Source organism: Biomphalaria glabrata, chromosome 5 (genome assembly GCF_947242115.1).
Source record: "Biomphalaria glabrata chromosome 5, xgBioGlab47.1, whole genome shotgun sequence".
Lineage (NCBI taxonomy): Eukaryota > Metazoa > Mollusca > Gastropoda > Planorbidae > Biomphalaria > Biomphalaria glabrata.
In genome coordinates, this window is record NC_074715.1 from 47,517,557 (window position 1) to 47,535,833 (window position 18,277).

The 18,277-nt window shown below is 38.1% G+C and overlaps 1 protein-coding gene across 1 annotated transcript; it reads left to right on the plus strand.

The window, feature by feature from the left end:
- Positions 1-7,176: 7,176 nt before the first annotated feature.
- Positions 7,177-17,996, plus strand: LOC106058623 (uncharacterized). The gene is made up of 4 exons (XM_056031201.1): positions 7,177-7,201; positions 7,543-7,691; positions 15,494-15,680; positions 17,658-17,996. Exons 2-4 carry the CDS (start codon positions 7,579-7,581, stop codon positions 17,817-17,819), a joined length of 462 nt encoding a protein of 153 aa, XP_055887176.1. The 5' UTR covers positions 7,177-7,201; positions 7,543-7,578; the 3' UTR covers positions 17,820-17,996.
- The last annotated feature ends 281 nt before the right edge of the window (positions 17,997-18,277 follow it).

An 18,277-nucleotide genomic window follows, 5' to 3' on the forward strand; every position in this document is an offset into this window, starting at 1 on the left:
AAGTCGATGTAATTTAATAAGTAATAGATCTAATGTCATGTATATTACTGTGTGGCAGTGTGCAGTAGATATCTCGCAACTACGACACGAAAAGTTTTTTTTTTTTTTTTACAAAGCTTAGTCTATCAACCCCGTCCAGTCTGTCAGGTACAACTTTGTAGGCCTATATGTTTCTTGTAAAAAATGTTTTACATAATTAGGATGTTCCTTCAGAGTTGAAGATAGTTTATTTCCTAGTCCAAACATCCCGCAGGACGACGGGGGATGGGAGCGGGCAGGGTCTGAACCCTCGACCGTCGATAAATCCGAACGACAGTCCAGGGCGCAAACCGCAAGATCAGGCAGCCATCCATATATGTTGTTTCTCCCACATCCAATCTCGGATCAAGTTGAAACTTTGCACATTTACTTCTTGTACGTGAAAAAAAAAACAAGAATCAATAATAAAAAAAATAGTTCATTAAATTATTGGTAGGCCTAATTAATTATTTTGTTTGTTTGATGTAAGAGCCCTCGAGTTCGAATTCAAGTATATAAAATACATTTAAAAAGCGATCACATTAGCCTTCACCCAGATACCCCCTTCTTTCTCCAGCCCCCCTTTTTTTTCCCAACTGGCAAAGTCAAGTGATAGGATAGGCTTATATATCGTAGCGCATGAGAAATCTAAAAGCATGAAATAGCGCTAGACAAAAACTATTGGTAAAAATATTTCTAATCGCACAGATTTATTGTTGTTAGTAAAGATCTATTACAAATGTAGGTCTAAATTACATAACTGATTCAGACTAGTTGATGTTATTACACTTAGTAAAAGTATTTTTTAAAAGTTTTTTTTTCTTGTTTTACTAAATAAAAATACAAATAAAGATCTATGCGATAGCTTAGAGCTATTATTATTATTACGGCCTACATGTAGCATACCTATATTATAATAATTTTAAGCAGCCTACGAATGTGGGAATGAAAAAGGAAAACATACAGCAAATTATAACATAGCTCTACGGGATAGGTCTTCACGTGTGTCTCACATATTGACTCCGGCGAAACTGTTTTGTTTTTTTTTCACTAACAGGAGAATGAGCAAAGGCGAGTAACAGACGCCTAAACCAGTAGACCTTAGAAGGGGCTAGTTAATAGCCTTGGCTGGCTACCCGTCTAGGAGAAGGAAAACAGAATTCTAACCTCTGCTGCCTTGCAGCTATACCAAAACATGGGATAGCTGTCGGGGGTCAACCATGAGAACAAATCGGAGCCGATGACCCTTATGCAGTTTGTAACACATATTGCTACACGTTAGCAGAGTCTGCGACGCCGCTGATCCCAAACTGTATTGGCATTTGCTGTTCAGCTACTAATGCCACGCATTCATCTCATTTCTATGTGATGATCCATAGTCGCTTTTCGACTGAAGGAGGCCATATATAGGGCCTAACGGCCTATATACAAATATAAATTTCGACCATTCTGACACAAGAAAGTTGAGAAGAAAGAATCATTTCAGTTTTGAGTCATTGTTGAGTCGCTTCTCGCGCTAACGTTATACTTTTTAAAAAGTCCTTTCAGAAGTTTATTCGACGTCTCTTACTTGAAATATTTTTTTTAAACATTGGTAATAATGTCATTTTACTTGGTTATCATTAATAACTTAACATGACACCTAGAGACACTTCAGGAAAGAAGAATAAAAAGAAAAGTAGCTATAAAAACACAGATCATAATTTATAAATACAAAAACAAAACCTAATGTAGCACTCAGAAAGACACAAAGACACATTTCTTATTCCATACGCTAGAACAAATTCGTACAAGTGCTCCTTCTTCCCTAGAGCCATTAGAGAATGGAATGGGTTGCCTGAATCAGCCAGGAAAACCAACAACTTAGCTGAGTTTGATGAACGTGCATGACTAGATTGACACATGAAATGCGTAGGCGTTATTATTTTCTTTTTTTTTTAAAGTAACGTCTGAAATATATAAGATAAGAAAATGAAAATACTTTTAAAAAAAATAAAATTAACACCTTTGCCCCTCGTTTGAAAAGACGTCGCACCCATTTGAGAGGACGTTCAACAGTTAATGTGTATTTATTTAGGCTGATATCGGTGTTAAATTGTCTATTAGACCTATACTTTGTTGGCTTCTTTGAGTTGTCATACTCTTGCGACAGTTAAAGTATCGTCATCTGCATTTAAAAGCTTTAGATTATTATCAATACTTTTTTTTTAGAATTGTAGGCCCTACATTTGAGTAATAAGAAAATAACTAGTAAAACATTTGTTAATTAATATGAAGTTATGGTCATAGCGACATTTGTGTATGCTTGCGATTCATGGACTAACTGGTCATGGCGACATTTGCTTGCGATTCATGGACTAACTGCAGAATTAGACGGGAGGATCCTTACGATGCTACAGAAGGAATCTAGATATCCCCCATAAAGACCGTATCACAAATGAAGATAACCAAAACAGGATTACAGAAGCTCTCAGGCCCTAAGCCTAGTTTCTTTTTCTCGTGTTCTTCTTTGTAAAGCTTCCTTTCTCTCCTCCTATGGTGTGCACACGTCTGGTAACCATTACTACCGGAGGAATTCCAGCTACCCGTCGCCTCAGCGTGGCGCCTCCGGTGGAAACGTCTAGTAGTGGAAACTAGATAGGCTATTTATAAGTACGAGTAGAGAACCAGGCCTGGCCGGGCTTCCCTGGGTGAGCTTTTTTTTTTTTTTTCTCTCACTCGGGGTTGGGATGGAAAGAACGCCCGGAACCCAGTCCAGAAAGTCCGCCACGCCGTTCAACAAAGGGGACCGTCATCTGTGTCCCGTTAGCTGGTGTGGCGGTCCTTGCACGGAACAGTGGCGGTTACAGTATAGGAATATGAGACAAGCTCCCCGCAGTCAGCATTGTTCTCGGCCACTTATAGCGAGTAGGACCCAGGAACGGGGACGATGCGTTGTGTACACGGCCCGGCCCGTTGGGAGCCCTCAGACAGGACAGGGGTGAAGAGCCCCAAGGCCAGGCCTGGTAGTTGGATAAAAGCCTTTCTAACCACCAACGGGATAATGGCGCCTACGCCCTACTGGACTTCACTGAAGGTGACCATTACTAACCATGCTAAATTCGTTATTTGGATGGCTGCCTGGTCGTGCGGTTTGCGCGCTGGACCGTCGTTCGGACTTATCGATGGTCCCGGATTCAAACCCTGCCCGCTCCAATCACCCGATGTCCTGGGGGTGGTTTAGAGTAAGGAAGTAAATTATCTTCCACTCTGAAAGAACATCCGAAACCTGTCAAACATTTTTGTTCTTTCAAGACTATACTTATCTTATTAATTTACAGACGTTGCAGAGAAGATAATTACGTCATACGCATTCCATGTCATTCTAATCATGCATGCTAATCATGACTTAAAATCTTACAAGTCGCTAGTTTTCCTGACTGATTCAGGCAACCCAGACCATGCTCTAATAGCACTAGGATGTGACTAGGGAAGAAGGAGCAATTACACACGTTTGTCCTAACATATGGAATAAGAAATGTGACCTTCTCAGTAAGCTATTTTATTAGGTTTTGTTTTTGTATGTGTAAATTAGGCCTATTGTTCGGTGTTTTATGTATTATTGCTACTTTACTTTTTAGTCTTCTGTCCATAAGGCTCTCTAAATTTAGTGATTTTTATAATAATAGTGTTACTCTAATCAAATTTGAATATTCGTTTGTTAAAAATTACTTGCATTACAAATTGATAGACTTATAAGCTTTGAGCTAGCTATAAACCCAACTTTTATTTATTGAAAAAAAAAATCATCCAAGTGAATGAAAGTAAATTCACTGAGCTATGTTTACTTTCAGGCTCCTCACCTCCAATATCGCATTCCACTAATTTTCTTGAATAGACTTGAGTTGATGAAGCATGTTAATTGAAGCTTCGCTAGTGAGGTGTTGGGGGTGAGAGGGAGCAAGACTATTGACGCCATCTATTGTGAATACGTTCCGAACGAAATCGTCTGCTGGCGTGCGATCCCCGCCACTCCGCGTCTTTATTGCCAATATAGATCTTGAATCGACGACTCTCAAAATTAAAATATAATTAGAATATCGATTTTTATTTTTAAATTCGCATAATAGGATTGTAAATAATAGAAAAAATGGAATAAAGATCTAGATATCTATATGTAAGTGAAACAAATCTATTTATTTTAGTGTGTTTTGAGGCTTTGATTCTATCATATAAACGAGAATAAGAACCTATGCATTAATTATTAATACTATTGATATGACTTTTGTTTTTCATATAAAACTATTTCTCTTTGCCTCGAGTTTATTACTTTATTCTAAGGCCTATAATAGGCTACGAGAAAGTCAAGTCGATCGGCATTCTTTGTTACGATGCTGAGTGGGTTGCTATGAGCAAATAACTTAAGAGAATGCTAGCCGTGTACTATGTGACCGACGGTTGAAAGGAAACAAACTATTGTATAACTATTGTATTATATCTCAATTACTCAATAATTTCAACAACAAAAAAAAATTATCTGGTGCTACATCTACATTTATCACAGTCATCAGCAGTGTCTCTTGTGAATGTAATTCCATAGTTAGGGGTAAGTGAGAAATTGACTGTCTTCTTGTGTTACACAAAAATCTAGATTATCAATGCTTTCATTTCGACGCACAATAGCGTGAAACAGTATTAGAAGTAGGCCGAATACTAGAAAGGCTCAGTAATCAACGCCGATGTTGAATGTACATTAGATAAAAGTTGGTAAGTAGGTCCCAGATTTATTTTTGCTTTTAATTAATGTATCAAGAACTTAAAGTCTAGATATTTAATTGGCTAGATCTAAATCTTTATTTATCTCTTTGTTTTTTAAACATAAGCTAAAGGATGGTTAGGCCTCATAGTAAATGTGATTATGTAAGACTATAATGCTATCTTATCTTATAAATTACAGACGTTCTTTCAAAGAAGATAGAAATCTAATGGACCTCCTTCACCAGTCGTAAACAAACAACATTTAGCCACGTGATTCTATATATCTTCTATACAAATTATGTAATCCATAGTGGCTGTCACGTGATACGTATTTTTCCTTGTTTTATCAATATTATGACGTGGCTAAATGTGTTTAGTTACGATTGGTGAATGAGGCCCATTACGTCCTACGCGCATCCATGTTTTACTTTGGCCTAGTCATATCTTCTTATCTTATATATTACAGACGTTACTTCCTAAAAGATGACAATAACGTCCTACGCATGTCACGTGCCCATCTAGTTTGTTAATTAGCGACTTAAATCCTGCTAAGTCTTTGATTTAGATGTATATTCTGGAATGTGTGGAGGCAATGCATAAAACAATTGACTACCTTTCAAGTGTGATTCAAGGGGGTTCCATTTCCGAAACCTTCTCTTAGATACCCGTCGGGTACGTACTCCCCCCCCCCCATCTAGCATGAAAGATGTGCTATGCAAGGCCTAATTTTAAAAAAAAAATCTACAATATTTAGAGGGCTAGGTAGAGGAATATATATATATAAATAATTAGATATATTTAGAATGTAGAATAATCCGAATCTAGTAGAATCATAGAGGGTACAGCCTAGATCTAATACGTGTGAATAAGTGGGTAATTAACTTTTATATGAGCTCATCAATTCTATTAGTATCTTATAAGAGGCCCCCGTTTGGGCCAACGTTCATCTCCGATCGTGCCCCTTGTGTTTCAGGAATCTCAAGGTTCGACCATTACAGGCCCCATGAGAAGTTCATCTGGGTTCCCTTATTGCGCTCACACTCACCCAGTAAGGGCCCCCATTTTATCCTTCCCCCAAACGGGCCCCCATATCTTCGTCCCTTAAGTCCATCCCCTTAATGGCCACACAAGGGATGTAGAAGGGATTTGTCTGGAGCCACTTACTGAGCTCAAGCTCAGCTTCAAGGATCCGCCATTGTTGTTACCGGTCGTTGACTTGTAGCACCAAACTGCTGGTAGACAACTTAACCGTTGTAGGCGTAATATATCTAAACTAATAAACTTGAAAAACTTTATTTATAATATTTAAAAAAAATCAAGTTAATATGAGATCAAATAACTGTAGTAGACATATGTAATAATATTTATTTTTAACAAACTCTCACTACAATAACACAACCTTTCAGTCTCACGATTTGGAGTGATCTCCCCTAACTATGGCCAAGTGACGACAATGCCACCTATGCTGCATTATTCACCACCAATCGCTAACCTCTTCCCACCGTCACGATATAAGCACACACATACACACAGACTCCGAAACAGCCAATGTTCACCCCCAAAATGCCCCATGTGGTTAGTATGGGTCGGCCCAGTTGGGCAAAGATTAATCAATTAACTATGTAAAAGAAAAAGTAAAGTACACCTTTCAGATCTTGCAATCTATAAAACAAACCATTAATATTTCTATGTCCAACGGTTTAGGATGGTGTCATGTGGACAGCACAACGAATAACCGCCTTTACTTTCCACAACTAATGTTAGGTACTCATTAGAATTGGGGCTTCCTAAAAATCCCAGTCTTCCCTTAGATTTGAACCCAAAATCTCTTGGTTTAGAAGCCAAGCGTTTAGTCACTCAGCCACCATGCCTTCTAATTACTTATTGAACAATAATATCTTTGTACGAAGAATAAGGCTACTATTGACTTGCGTCCAAAAATACGCAACTGGATTTGCGTAGTCATGTGAAACACTGCACTCATCCTTAATCTTCGGAATCGAAGACATTGCCATTATTATTATTTGTCATGCAATTTACTTCATATGTGGATCGCTTGTTGAGCTGCATGTGTATGAATGGACATTTTTTTGTTCAAGGTGTGTGTGTGCGTGGGTTTGTGCGTGTGTAGGTGCTAATCTTCGCAAAACTTCATTGTTAATCTGACCTCAGTTCCAATCAATGATTTATTTTGTTCGGACTGACAGTAGGCCAATGTTTACTTGGAATGGCTGGCCAGTCAAGAGTTGCTTTGTTATCAGCTAATTGACACCACCTCCCGCCCCATCTCCTCTCAGCAGCTATAATAGGTTTTCATTAACATTTTTTTTCTTCATTTTTTTGTTAAAACTATGAACTCTGTGAGTGTAGCCTTAAATTACTTCCAAGCATAGTTCATATGCTTTAACACACAATACAAAACTCCGAAGGAGAATTCCCGAAACAAGTTTGTTGATATTATAAGTTTGTGTTGACTTTACGTTGTGAAAATATATTTATTTTTCTAATTATATTTCTTCTTTCATTTTCTTAAATTTCATGATAGAATTGTCCTGTTACAGTTATGTATAACCGTATCTCCCTTTATAAATATGTAGAAACTTTACATCATTTTTTTTTTCTTTAGAAGTTTGAACTAGGTGGACATTTTACCTTTGCTTTTTTATTCCCAGCCCAGAGATGTCTTATGCCTGATGCAGACGTTTGTGTAATCTGTGTATTATTTATTGCTTTCATTTAGTTAAATTTCTGGGCGCCAGAATAAAATTACAACTGTTTTTCTTCTAGATTCAAATTTTTATTTTCGTCTGCGGCTCTCAAGGAATGGACAAGCAGATGGGTCACGTGACGTGGATTGACGCAGTGGCCAGGGCTAATGATGAAACATCGTCCAGTGACAGGAGCAAAAGGACTGTTAAATTGCTGCCAAAATTAAAGTGAGTTTTCTTTATAAACTTGTAGATGAAATCCTTTGCTTAAAGTCAGCACACATATAAACGGGCTTGTTGGATAGTATAGGTCTCTCTAAATCTAATTTATAAAGTAGAATGTCATCTCATCTCTTCTCTGGCTGTGGTCCCTTCTGGGGCATAGGTCACAACCAGCTTCCTCCAGGCATCTCGGTTCTGGGCGAGTCTGTCCAACTGTCCCCACGTGTTTTCCATCTGCTTGGCATCTGCTTCCAGATCGCGGCGCCATGTATTCCTGGGCCGTCCCCTCTTCCTCTTTCACTTATGAGTAAAGTAGAATGTAAGGTGTATGTATGTCTTTCATAGAAGTCAAAACCGTTCGACCAATCTTAATGAAACTTGGCATGAACGTTCCTTAGATACTAGCGGTGATCTTAGGATATGAACATTTGCCCTACAACAAGAGAGTTTACTAGATTTAAGTCGATGAGACATATATTTTAACAATTAAAAGTGCATAGATGTCAATCTAAAAAAAAAATAAATAAATAAAAAACAGTAAGAATAAAAAACCAAAGGAAAGCTGGGTAAAAAAAATATCTAGCATGTTTATGGACAGCCACAGAGAAGAAAGAGGAGCACTAGAGCTAGCATCTAATAGGCTTGTCTTCGAATCCGAAGATTAATGAGGAATGCAGTATTTCCAGTGCTAGTATCTACAACGTTAATAAAGCACCTAAGCACGCCAAACAGGCAGTTAGTCTTGCTGACTGACGCCAGGACAGTCCTTGTAAATTTAAACAACAGCAAGGCAACATTCCTCCTATGGATCCTAGGCCACATTTAATTAGAAGGCAATGAAAAAGCAGACATATTAGTCAAAGATGGGAGAATGACTAAACAATCCGAATTCCCTCTTTACTCGGAAGAAATTTAAACAAAAAGTAGATAGTTGAATAAACGAGTAATGGACCAGCTCTCACACAAAGTTCAAGATAAAAAGATGCCTATTACAAGCTGTCCCGACTTGACCAACATATAATATTTCGTCTCAGAACCGGAAACAGCTGAATGAGACTAAACAAGTTCCGTAAGCTAATAATAGGGACTAGTGAGATTTGTCCTTGTGGAGCATCACCTGAGAATGCTGATCATGTCCTTTAAAGCTGCATACTCTATCGAGAGGCCCAAACAAGACACTGACCCCACTTGATTGATGAGTTGATTATTATTCAAATTATCCGATCGGATAAACTGGCATTTAGCGAAGAAGTTAATTGTATACAAGTTTCATCTTTTTGCGGACCCCTGGGGGAGGGGGGGGAGTCCTCGTATTCCAGTTTGAGAATCGCTGCATTAGATAAGGTACATCAAGAGAGGTTATTAACAATTTTTGTCTGTGAATAAGATAAATAATCATATGACGTTGAAACAGTGATAGTAAGGCAAATCAAGTTCTGCAATACATGTTCTCTTATAGAACGCATTGTCCTTTACATATTTATAGTGACAATGAAAATACGTTTATAACTTTCTAGTTATGCTATTTGTAAATGGTAAACATGCGACCCTATAGTTCAAAAGAGTGTGGCACTATTCACAGACGAACACGTTTAAATAGACTATTGGCTCATTCTTCTCCACATCTCTTCTCGGGTTATAATAGCCTTAAGTGCAGAATCAACTCACACTCGGACACTTTGAAGAACATAGAACATTGATCGTGCTCTTGGTATGGGAGAATAGAAAAGAGTTTGGCTTTCTATGAGGTGAGTACAGGGCCAATAAAAGCCCTGGAAAACGCTGGGGCAATATTAAAAGCTAGTACCGTGAACGCATGCTCGTCACGCGTATTCGACCAGATGACAGACCAGTCATCAGTGTGATAAATTTAAACATCCCATATATTCAATAAATAATAATGAACAAAATGGATACCAGTCTCTTTTTCTCTTTCCTCTTTTGCCCCCTTCCTCCCTTCTTTCTGTGACTTCTGCCAACAATGACGTAGAGATTGTCCCATACGAAAATAAACTGGATTTACCTCTAAATGGACCTGGAATACTGTGTCATATTCAAAGCAAGAGACTAACTATAGACGACGTATTTGTTCATAGCTGTTATCTTATGCACTATTGATTTTAATGTATTTGGTTAGTTTGAACGTAGTGTACGCATGGGATGATGAACTGTTCAAGATTATGATGACGCCAATTTAAAATTTTAACATGTCGATCGTTTGTCAATATTTGTCCATGTTATACTTTGCCCACGTTGACTTTTGTCCATTTCTAGTTTAGCCCATATCGACTTTTGTGCATGTTGGGCAATGATGCGTTGTATTCTTTCTTTTCTTTCTTTGTTGCATTTATGACCAAACATTTTAGTAAGGCAGTGATGCCTAGCCTTTTACGATCTATGGGCCAGACAGTTTCCCTACATGTCACATAAATAAATAATCGACGAGACCATTGGAACCGATCCATTTGGGCAGAGTTTTTGAGGGTCCGTAGATCTATTTCGAGTGGCCGTAGATCTATTTCGAAGGTCTGCGATCTATTTCAAGGGACCGCAGATCTATTTCGAGGGACCGAAGATCTATTTCGAAGGGCTGCAGATCTATTTCGAGGGGGCCCTAGATCTATTTCGAGGGGCCGCAGATCTATTTCGAAGGGCTACAGATCTATTTCGAGGGCGCCCTAGATCTATTTTGAAGCGCGCAGATCTATTTCGAGGGTGCCGTAGAACTATTTCGAAGTGCCCTATATCTATTTCGAGGGGCCGTAGATATATTTCGAGGGGCCGTCCTATGCGTATCCCTTAATCAATCTTGTCATGCATCTTAATGACTTAAACTCACCCAAGTTATTGTTTTCCTGGCTAAGGTTATAATGCTTAGATGTTATAATTAATGCAATAAAATTCTCATATGGACGAAATAATTAAGAAATCAATCAAAGCATTAGCGTTTAGTACAAGAAATTTTTACATATCAAACAAGAACATACAACTGAAATGCTATTCAACCTTAGAACATTATTACAGTATCCATCCTCTGTTTGGGACCCTTCAACTCAAGAAAAAAAAAAACTAGAACAAACACAAAAGTGAGATTTATAAAAAAAACAACAACGAATATTTAAATTCGAATAGAGTAACAGCATTAGTAAAATCACTAAACTTATGGACATTAAAGGACAGCAGACTAAAAAGTAAAGTACAGCGTTGAACAATAATTTACAAATACAAAAAACGCAACTTTATAAAAGACTCGCAAAGAAATGGCTGCCTGGTCGTGCGGTTTGCGCGCTGGACTGTCGTTCAGATTTATCAATGGTCGAGGGTTCAAATCCTGCCCGCTCCCATCCCCCGTCGTCCTGCGGGAGGTTTGGACTAGGAAGTAAACTATCTTCAACTATGAAGGAACATCCAAAACATGTGTGGTGGGTTTGGCACAGAAGACAACTAAATTCTAAATGATGAAAGGCAACTCGTAGGACGATTCCAACTGTTTATTATGCATTAAAGACCTGCCAAAGGCAAACATAAAACATAATTACAAATAAACATAAACTAAACATAAACTAAACATAATTAATAAGCCTAAATGGTTAGACCAAGTTGTACACACAACATCAAAGTCTAAATACTAAATCTTAACAAAAAACGAAAAGAAAATCATATAGTGTAAACCAACCTCTCTTATACAAACACAAGAGAGATATGGAACACCCGAAACATTATAAAAATAAAAGACAATGTAGTTCTCTAAAAATAAATCAACTAGTTGTCCTACATAAAACTAATATACATTGTTTGAAGAGTTTCGCTCTTTACTTTCCTTACAAAAACTACAACAATTAAATAGAACAAATCTATACACTCACAAATACAATGTTTCTTAAAAGCTAGTATGTAAACACTTGTAAAAATACATTTACAAGATCGACAGTTAACATTCTATATAGAATACTACAGGTACGCATTTCAATAAATGAATTCATCCACATGCTGACTTCTAAAAATAAGAATAGTCCAACATGAACAAAAACCGCGGTAGTGATATTCTATATAAACTACTACCGGTAATTAAATTTACAAGCTAATATGAATAACATGTGATTACCTGCAGCCATACATAAACACATGGTGTAGAACCAGGCACAAACAGGGAGTGGAGACGACGTTAGTCCAGTAACGTAAGGACACTACACCGACAAGAGATGCCGGTCGAATGGACAGTGCCCACGTTGGTCTGCCTTGTCATGCGCGGACACATGGTGCTATCTAGGGTGAAGGGTCACGTGGATATCGGGGTGGCCAGTGTTTCCTGAAAAGGTATCCACTCCACTACAGAGCCCCTAGCTTGAAACGACCCGTCCCGGGGCGTTCAGCCTAGTAGGTTTCTGAAAACCGAAACAATTGTTTCTTGTCAGTGTCTTCTGGAACGACAAACATCTTTCCAGTTTGTAACGTGCTGGTTCCATCGGTCATACAGAGTGGTCTGTCTGGTTTCTCTTTGACACTAAAATCTTTCTCGATCCATGATGTCTGGGAAGCTGTAGAAAGTGTGATAGGGAGTAGTGAGCAAAATCGTCTATGTGGCTGGTTCAACTGCTTGTAGTTTCTTTTTTGTCTATGTGTCCTCCGGACTCTGTTATGCCTGTTCTTGTTTTGCTGCCTAGAGATAAAGTTCCTATTTTCCGATCCGGGGTATGCTTGATTTGTAGTGGGAATTGCATCAACTTGTTGCTTACTGGTTCGTTGCACTACTTGGTGGGTTGGTTGTGAAACAATGGGTTCACTATTGCACACAGATTGAACCTCAGCTGTGAGTTGTGGTGATTGCTGACAGTGACGCCTTACATGTCCAGCTTCCCAGCACTGGGTGCAGACTGGTGATCCATCATCAGTGTATGGGAAGAATCCTCTCTTGGTCCTCGTCCACACAAGACCCGGTGGTGCTGTTGGTCGACTTCTGTTTTGATGGCTATGTTCCATGTGTCTTTGTGTTGGTCTGCGTTGACTATGCTGTTGACTAGAGAGTGGGTTCCTTGAACTTAGCCGACTGTTATACCCGGACCACTTTATCTCTTCAAGTTGCTTCTCTAGTTTGGCGAACTGTGCTAAGAGAACTTCAGGCCAATGTTCTTGGGCTTGAACTGCATCTTTGTTCTGGTTCTCCAACTTGAACGCATAGTTTCGTAGCGTTTGAAAGCTTGTCTGGGGATGTTGCGCCATGAACTTAAACAGCTCTCTACGTAGGTCAGGATCACTGATTCCATAGGCATATTGGTCCCTCAATCTTTCCTCCTTGAAGCAATCTAAGCCTTCTCTTTGTTCTTGTCTGATGGCCGTTGTGAACTCCTTAAATAGTCGGTGAGAGAATTCGAGCAGTGACTCACTTCTTCTTTGCTGCGACATCAGAAATGTAATCTCTGCCTCTCGCACCGGTATAATTACTTCAAACGCAGAGGTAAGTGCATCGAGCAGAGCTTCTGGATCACTTCTGATATGAGGTGGCTGAAGATCTACCTCTACTCGAGCTGGACCACTTATGTTCGCAAGAATGGTTGCTGTCTTCTCTTGAGGGGAGAGGTAAGGCCGAAGTTCCCATAAATCTCTTATTTCTCTGACGAAATCTTCAATTGAAACCTCAACCTTTCTGCCATCCCCACTGAACTGTCTCATTTTTCTAGCAGGTTCTATGATGTAATGAGGGCGCTGACAGGCCAGCTTCAATGCCTCAAGTTCAGCTTGTAGTAGAGTCAACATCCCCTTAGTGACACGTTCCATTCCCTCTGGCTCTCCTCCACTGCACGTGGGACCCACGTCTCTCCCCTTCACTGAACTAGGTTCCACCATATTTCTCTCTATCTGGCTGCAGGTCTTAAGAAACTCTAACAATAATAGTAACCTAATAACTAAATCTATCTCAACAGAAACAATTTTCAAGCTAAGTAAAATCACAATTAAGAAAATATAAGCAAATTATCTTAAAAACTAACTAAAACTAAATCTAACTACTCTGAAACAAAAAGAAGAAAACAAAAATAGAAAATATTTGAAAGTACAGAAACAGGAAAAACTAACTGTTACTTGTGGACTTCAACATCTGATTGTCACTTTCTTAGTTTCGGTTGTCAGGAAGCAGATTCTGAGACGTCTTCTGATCCCTCAGTGTAGTCTCTCTTCCTGACCCCACTCGTGCTACCAAGTTTCTGTGGTGGGTTTGGCACAGAAGACAACTAAATTCTAAATGATGAAAGGCAACTCGTAGGACGATTCCAACTGTTTATTATGCATTAAAGACCTGCCAAAGGCAAACATAAAACATAATTACAAATAAACATAAACTAAACATAAACTAAACATAATTAATAAGCCTAAATGGTTAGACCAAGTTGTACACACAACATCAAAGTCTAAATACTAAATCTTAACAAAAAACGAAAAGAAAATCATATAGTGTAAACCAACCTCTCTTATACAAACACAAGAGAGATATGGAACACCCGAAACATTATAAAAATAAAAGACAATGTAGTTCTCTAAAAATAAATCAACTAGTTGTCCTACATAAAACTAATATACATTGTTTGAAGAGTTTCGCTCTTTACTTTCCTTACAAAAACTACAACAATTAAATAGAACAAATCTATACACTCACAAATACAATGTTTCTTAAAAGCTAGTATGTAAACACTTGTAAAAATACATTTACAAGATCGACAGTTAACATTCTATATAGAATACTACAGGTACGCATTTCAATAAATGAATTCATCCACATGCTGACTTCTAAAAATAAGAATAGTCCAACATGAACAAAAACCGCGGTAGTGATATTCTATATAAACTACTACCGGTAATTAAATTTACAAGCTAATATGAATAAGTAAAATGTGATTACCTGCAGCCATACATAAACACATGGTGTAGAACCAGGCACAAACAGGGAGTGGAGACGACGTTAGTCCAGTAACGTAAGGACACTACACCGACAAGAGATGCCGGTCGAATGGACAGTGCCCACGTTGGTCTGCCTTGTCATGCGCGGACACAAGGTGCTATCTAGGGTGAAGGGTCACGTGGATATCGGGGTGGCCAGTGTTTCCTGAAAAGGTATCCACTCCACTACACATGTAAAACATTTTACATTTTAAAGACAAAAGCACACTTCTTATTTTATAAGCTAGAACAAATTCATACAAATGGTCCTCCTTCCCTAGCGTAATTAGAGGATGGAATGGCTTGCCTGAATCAGCCATGAAAACCACTGACTTAAGCGAACAGAGTTTTAAGTCTTTCGCTATCATACACGACTAGATGAACACAAGGATACGAGTAGAAAGCCATTCTCTCTTTTGAAAGAAGGTCTGTGATTTATAAAATAAGAATAAAAATATTTCCTATCTTTTAATCCATTTGATTTATATAATAAGAATAAAAATATTTCCTATCTTTTAATCCTTCACAATCAAAACCTGTTTGAAGCTTAAACTTTTGTTGGAATAGTATTAAAATTGACAAAGCTCGAAAAAAAAAACTGTATGGCTGCCTGGTCGTGCTGGACTGTCGTTCGCACTTGTCGATGGTCCAGGGTTCATATCCTCACCGCTGCCATCGCCTGTCGTCCTGCAGGAGGTTTGGATTAGGAAGTAAATTATCGTCAACTCTAAAGAAACATCCGAAACATGTAAAACATTTTACAAACAAACTGGACGAGTCCAACTCTTAAAACCTCATCGTTGTTTATACACGTTTCGTGTGGTTAAAGAGAAATTGTATTCTTTTCGTTCACAATACGTTTCCTTTATAATACACAGGGTCAGTCCCTGCCCCATATTCAGGCGCAACAACTTACTGGAAAACCTTACGTTCCACCAAATAGAGCTTCGTCAAAGAGCAGAAGCGCGCAGTGATACAATCTTGTCTACTTCCTGTCATGGCATTAGCACAAGGCACAGAACTACACCAGTCAACAGAGACCCGAATCTTGACAGGAGATTGCAGGTCAGCGAAATTAACTTCTTAGTCCCTGAGCATTATCAGTTTCATTGTTAGACATGCATTTTTTTTTATTTTTTTTTTAATTTTCGTAACTTTTTTCAGTGTATTCCAAATATTCTACCAGACGAAAAAAAAAATGGGGGGGGGGGGGGGGCATTTCAAAAAGCAACCCACACAAACTGTCAGTCATTTTATGTGTTGCTGAGCCGCAGATACCGCTAGGCTCCCTATCAAGGGGGCTCTAGTTCAAATCCCAGACTCTAGCTGAACACTTTAAGCCAGCACGGAAAACGTCTCTAAAATAGTTCTACCTTCTCCACTCACAGTTTAACAAAAGAGACCACATGAGCACTGAGCATGCTTATTTCATGACACATGGTGTCGCAATTAAAAATGTTGTGCTTACAGCCTATTTCCATTGTCGCTTAATTTTCAAGTGTAGTTTTCGTAGTTTGTTTTTTCTTTTTCATTTTTTAACGTCGTCTGAAAGTGATGCTGCATTTATTAGTAGTCTAAAAATAATTTCAACACAGTAAAATGCTAGTGCCACTATACGGTCAGTAAAGAAGAGGCGGAAGGGTAGACACTGGCTAAATTGTTACCTTAGAGTACCTTAGTGTACCTTAGTGTACATTAGAGTACCTTAGAGTACTTTTGAAATTTTCTGAAAGTGTAAATTGTATGAGAAATCGAGAGTTTAGTGAGTTGAAGCAAAGTAGAGTTAGTAAAATGATTTGATAAAGCACATTATTTATTTCTTGTCAGTTGTTGTATCAAGTTATTTTATGATGAACAAGTTGTTATCAAGTTGGAACTTATGTAACAAAGAAGTTATTCTTTAATAAGTTGATGAAATAAGTTTTGAGAAGTCAACTAGAGGATTTATTGATATGACTTTACTACAAGTGAAGTTAGTTATATATTTATATATAATATATATTGTGATGGATGTTTATTCTGTACTGAAGTCAACTGTAATTGATTGTTAGATTTCACTCAATTACTCAGCATGCGTTTGGGTTTCTTGTTCGGGTGTATTCAATGTAGTTGAACCACAGTACATAAATATAACACACATCGATTTTAACTAGTGAAAAGATGTGGTCAACACTGATGAACAATGAATAATAAGTTTAATCCAATAAAAGGCCACAGTCAGAGTCTCTGTCGAATACGACACGTCATTACCTAAAAGAATCCTATTGCTAACTGATTTTCCAGTCTCTAACCCAAAATATCCCAAGCGTCACTAGTCCCGTTCTATATACGTCTTCTATGGTGCGTCTCTAACTAATAATATAAACTAAGTGCCTAACAATATCTGTGATTAAAAGTGATCTGTGTGTAAGCCATATTAATCTTTTATCTTCATGGAAGTTGGATTTATGTCATGTAACTAAACATCATAGTGTATCACGTACACCAGTAGTTTCTAGTTCTTTGTAACTGTTGTCCTGTCTCCGGACTGTAATGCTGCGTATGTACAATATGCCTACAAAATAGGTCATTCTGTACCAAGACATGATATTGCCATGGACATTTACGGGTAGCTAAGCCTAAAAGGAAAATAGTGGAACATCAAAGAATGACTTTTACAGTAGTCTAAATGTGAAGTCGTCATATCGACATAGACGATACATTCTATTTATAGTCTATAAAGCGATAGAGATAGACCTGACCAGGCTCTGGACTAATGGTTTGCGAGTAACTCATTCACTAATGTCAGGTACCGTGAGTGGACCCAGTTACGTCCCAAAGGGTCATTAAAACAATTCGACTATTGTAACCTTAACAATCTTATATGCCCAATCATCTGTCGTCTGATTTTATATTTTCATTTTGACTGACATGTCATCTGACTTCATGTTTTCATTTTGACTGACATGTCATCTGACTTAATATTTTCATCTTGACTGACATGTCATCTGACTTAATATTTTCATTTTGACTGACATGTCATCTGACTTAATTATTTTTTAGTTGGAGCAAGAAGCTGAGTTTTTAACTCGTGTCCACCTTGGCATGGCACAGAAGTACGCCCTCCCGTCATTGCCTAAGGAGCCAATGTCCGACTTCGTCTCGTCCTGGGTCTCACAGGGAGCAAGCTTCCACTGGTCAGAGCAACACAAGCACTCCACGTGAGCATCAAAAGGTCATCAGTAAGATAGTCCATAATTTGCAACACCATAACATCGTGGTCTTATCAAGAAAAAAAAATAATGCTCCTAGTTTACTCATCTCAGAAAACAAGGCTTAAAGAAATGTGCGTGTTTTCTACCAATGCATGTAATCGAGAGAAAAAAAAATCATCATAAATAAAAGATAATTAAAATTAAAAAAAAATAAATAATTATATTCCAGCCCATTAAAACAATTGTGTTTGTGTTAGTTTGGTAAGTTGTGAATGTATTCATTGTGTTTATATCCTTGTGTTCTGTGTATTGTAATAGTACAGTTTAGATGTTAACAATAAATTCAAATGACGCTCCTCTAATATCGCAAGGACTTCGGAGAGCTTCGGTGCAGTATCGAGATGAATTGTTATAGAGGGCCTCAACCTGTGGGCAGTTTTGATCAATATCTCGTTGCCACGTCATAGG